Here is a 4,485-nt window from a genome sequence, read left to right as displayed (position 1 = left end):
TCGAAATTGCCAGCTGTTCCACTGGAGAAAGATGAAGCGTTCTGCTCCCATAAAGATTTACAGCCTCGGAAACCCTGTACAGGGTCGCTATGGGTCGGAATCAACTTGACGGCACTTAACAACAACAACAATGTGATCATTTATGATATGGCAGACGTTGTTAATGTTATGATGTTAGTGCTGGATTTTGTTGTATTCCTTTAAGTAGTGTTGAACTTTCTCCTGGAATATAACTAAGTTGCATTGATTCTTTCAAGGTTTGCTTTTAAGTTTGTTATGGCATATCCAGTACAACCTTAAGGGCTAAAAGAAAAATATTTCCCTTTTCCATATGTTATGCTCAGAAAAGTAATTTTCTTCTTATGAGGTGGGTTTACATTACCTGAATATGAATCTGAGTTTTCCTAAAGTAGGTGTTGACAAACTGCAGCCTGCAGTCCAAATCCGACTCACCAACTTTTGTATTAAATAAAATTTTATTGGAACATAAGCACACCAAGTTGTATATTGTCTGTAGTTGTTTTCATAATAAAAAAGCAGAGTTGTAGAAACCATATGGCCTGAAAAGCCAAAAGCATTTACTATCTGATTCTTTGTAGAAAACTTTGATAGCCCTGTCATAAAAGATTTGCAAGCTAATTTGGGGAAAGTGAAGATAATTATTTTAGTTTAGCTGTCACACATCTTAATGTAAAGAAAACAAAAATCCTCACTACTGGACCAATTAACATTCTTATCAACAGAGAAAAGATTGACGTTGTCAAGGACTTCATTCTTTTTGGATCAACTAACAACACTCAGGGAAGCAGCAGTCAAGGAATCAAACAACATACTGCATTAAGCAAATCTGCTGCATAAGACATTTTGAAAGTGTTGAAAAGCAAAGATGTCAGCTTGAGGATTAAGGTGCGCCTGACCTAAGCCATGGTGTTTTCAGTAACCTCATATGCATGCAAAAGCTGGACAGTGAATAAGGAAGACCATAGAAGAATTGATGCTTTTGAGGTATGGTGATGGAGGAGCATATTGAAAGTGCCATGGGCTGCCTAGGGAACCAATAGATCCATTTTGAAAGAAGAGCAGCCAGAGTGCTCCTTGGAGGCTAAGATGGCCAAACTTCATTTCACATACTTTGGACATATTGTCAGGAGGGACCAGTCACTGGAGAAGGATATCATGTTTGGTAAAGTGGAGGGTCAGAGGAAAAGAGGAAGACCCCCAACAAGATGGATTGGCCAAGTGGCAGCATCGATGGACTCAAACACGGCAACAATAGTGAGGTTGGCCCAGGATCGGGCAGTGTTTCGTTCTGCTGTGCATAAGGTCACTGTGGGTCAGTATCAACTCAGTAGCACCTAACAACAACAATGGGTTAATGCACTGGACTGCAAAGTTGATTTGAACCACAAGGTTGGCAGTTCAAGTTCACCAGCCATTCCTCGGAAACCCTATACAAGGCCCCAGTGGGTCAGAACCGACTCAGTGACACCTAACAACATGCATCTATAGCTTCATCTACATTGTCAATATTGTGCAAAGAAAGGTTTGCCAGTGTTCTTAAAAGTTTCATATGAAAATTTTCTTGAAAGTGTATCTTTGTTATTTTTGACACAATAAAAATATATGGATCATAAGGGTTTTTTGGGTTTTTTTTTTGGATCATAAGGCTTTTGTCAGATATTTATTTCAAGTTTTATATTTTTACATGTTACACTTTTAGAAAACTTTTCTTATTTGCCTTCTGTTTTTATTTTTAGATGACCTGTTAGTACTTCATCTCTCTGACCTGATTCGCATGGCATTCATGGCCGCAACTGATCATAGCAACCAGCTGCGGATGGCTGGTCTCCAAGCTCTTGAAGACATTATCAAGAAGTTTGCCTCTGTGCCTGAGCCTGAATTTCCAGGTCATGTGATTCTGGAGCAGTATCAAGCTAATGTGAGATACTCTATCTATTTAGAAACTTAAAGTTGATCTTTTGGGTGACCATTAAAGGAGAAAGGCTCCCAGAAAGAATGTATTTGAAACTGCAAACTACTCATTCATATAGATTGCATATGTTTGATAGCATTGTTTGTTACACAGTTAACATCAAATCACAGTTGAAGAGACAGTGGTGTTAACTGCTTCTCACGCTTTTTAAATTGTGATAGGGTGCTACTGATAAAACTAGAATAGAAATTCCAGCCTAGCTCCCAGTCTTGTATTTGTCAAGTTATCCATGCCACTTGAAAGATAAAAGGGACTTTCAAAACAGTGCTGTGGGTATGCTGTTATTATTTTTATATGTCAAGACGTGATAAACATTTTCAAAAAGTCAAAAAAGCTGCTGCCCTTAGCATACTGAAAAGTAAATTAACTTTGAATAATAGCAGTTAAAATTTTAATGGTAGAATTAGATACTTTCAACAGATTTGCATTGCATTCTAAACTGAAATATGCATGTTTCCCCTGGGATTTACAACTATTTGTGTTATTCAGGTAAGACAATAGAGCTAATCCTGGCGATGGAGGATTGTTTAAAGGCAAAAAAATATATTCATAAGGAAAGAGTAATGAAGCTTTATTTCATATTTTTTACTGTACTGTGCCAAAATCTTGGATCCAGATTCACTATATCTCATCTGAAAGTTGTCCTAAACATACTGAAAAGATGTGGGCAATGCATAAGCCAGTTGCTTTTTATCATAAGTACAAGTGAGTAAGTTTCAGCCAAGATGGCTATAGAAAACTCTTACACAGTGGTTTACACTTAAGTGTCCAATCTCTCAGAATTAGAGACTCTTTTTTTAAAAAACTTTTCATTTAGAAAGAATTTCAAACTTACAGAGAAGCAGAAAGAATAATTACAAAGAGCTATTATGCCCTTTCCCCACATGCACCAGTTGATATTTATGCTCCATGTGCTTTAACATTGATAATCCCTCTCTGTACACCCTTATAAGTGCACACACACACTTTTCCCCCTAAGCCTTCTAAGAATAAACTGTCTATAACATTGTACTTTTACCTTTAATCTTTAGTCTGCATTTCCAGATACAAGACTATTCTCTTAAATAACAACAGAACAGTTATCACTTTAGCAAATTCAACATTGATAAAATCCTTTTATGTAATCTACCATTGTTGTTAAGTGCTGTCTAGTTGGTTCTGACTCATATCGCCCCTGTATAGGGTTTCAGAGGAGTGGCTGTTGAATTTGAACTGCCAACCTCTTGGTTCAAACTTATCTTGCGACCGAGGGCTTACCCTACAGAACCACACCAGAACTCCTAACCTACCATATACAAGTTTAGTTAATAATCCTGATGTCTTCTATTATATTTTTTCTTCTTCAGTACAGGCTCCCATAGTGGATTAGTCACCATGTGCTTTTAGCAAATGATCCATTTCCTCTTCTGTTGGTATGCCTTGCTTTACCGTGTCACTATTGTAAGGGGTGAAGTCTCAGTTTAGGAGGTGATTACACCTAATTCTTTATTAGGGAGTCCTGGTGGTTCAGTGGTTAAGTGTTCGGCTGTTAATAGAAACAGCAGTTGGAACGCACCAAAGGAAAAATGATGTGGCAGTCTGTTCCTCTAAAGATTTACAGAACTGCCTTGGAAACTCTATGGAGCCATTCTCCTCTGCCCTATAGGGTCCCGATGTGTCAGAATCAGCTCGATGGCAGTGGGTTATACCTTTAGTCAGTTCATAGATATTAAATCTACTAGTATAACAAAGAACCCATGACTGAAGTTGGCATATTTCAATCTAAGGTTATATACTTTCACAGTAGTACATACATTTTTGTTTCTTGAATAACCTTCTCTTAAATTAATCCTTCTTTAGGTAAGCATGATCTCTAGCATCTTGTAGTGACTATGTGAAGTTTTAGTGCTACTAAAGGAATTGGTGCTACTAAAGGAATTTAGTAGCCCAAAGGAATTGGGCCAACTGTATGCGATTCACTCATGAACTAAATGCTATTAGAAAGATATTCAGAAAAATATAAACTGCAAAAAGTAAAGGTTAGAGTAGCAATTTTTTGTTATCTCTGGTAACGTAAGATTTGTTTTTTGTCAGAAAATCCTGTACACTACTAAAAACCAAGGAAAAGATACATGATTAATTACCTATTTGGCACAGCATTCATATAGATTTGATACTGATAATCTGGAAAGCAAAAGAAAAATGATATGGTAAAGTTTATTATAATTGAAAAGAAAGATAAGGGTGAGATAATAAAAGGAAAGGAGTGTTTTTTTGTGTTTTCATTTCCAGACAAAAAGCTTTATGATTATTACTTATCTTTAAAAATAAGATGTTTGTATTCACTATTCTAGGTGGGAGCTGCACTGAGACCAGCTTTTTCACAAGATACTCCATCAGACATAATAGCAAAAGCTTGCCAGGTAAGAAGACAAAAAGTGTTGACATAGACCGTAAAATTTCTCTTTGAAGAAACACAAGAAGAAAGAGCAAATAAGTTTTATTCTTATCTT

The 4,485-nt window shown here is 36.6% G+C and overlaps 1 protein-coding gene across 1 annotated transcript in view; it reads left to right on the top strand.

Annotated features, from left to right (window-relative positions):
* The window catches only part of HEATR5B (HEAT repeat containing 5B), a 205,163-nt gene that overhangs the window by 112,978 nt on the left and 87,700 nt on the right, over positions 1–4,485 (top strand). Inside the window, exons 24-25 of the mRNA XM_006839450.1 lie at positions 1,758–1,939; positions 4,327–4,395. Of these exons, the coding sequence (XP_006839513.1) occupies positions 1,758–1,939; positions 4,327–4,395 (251 nt within the window). The remainder of the gene's footprint in view (positions 1–1,757; positions 1,940–4,326; positions 4,396–4,485) is intronic.

The sequence above is a fragment of the Chrysochloris asiatica genome, unplaced genomic scaffold, assembly GCF_000296735.1.
Source record: "Chrysochloris asiatica unplaced genomic scaffold, ChrAsi1.0 scaffold00024, whole genome shotgun sequence".
NCBI classification, from domain to species: domain Eukaryota; kingdom Metazoa; phylum Chordata; class Mammalia; order Afrosoricida; family Chrysochloridae; genus Chrysochloris; species Chrysochloris asiatica.
This window is presented reverse-complemented; position numbering and strand designations above follow the sequence as displayed.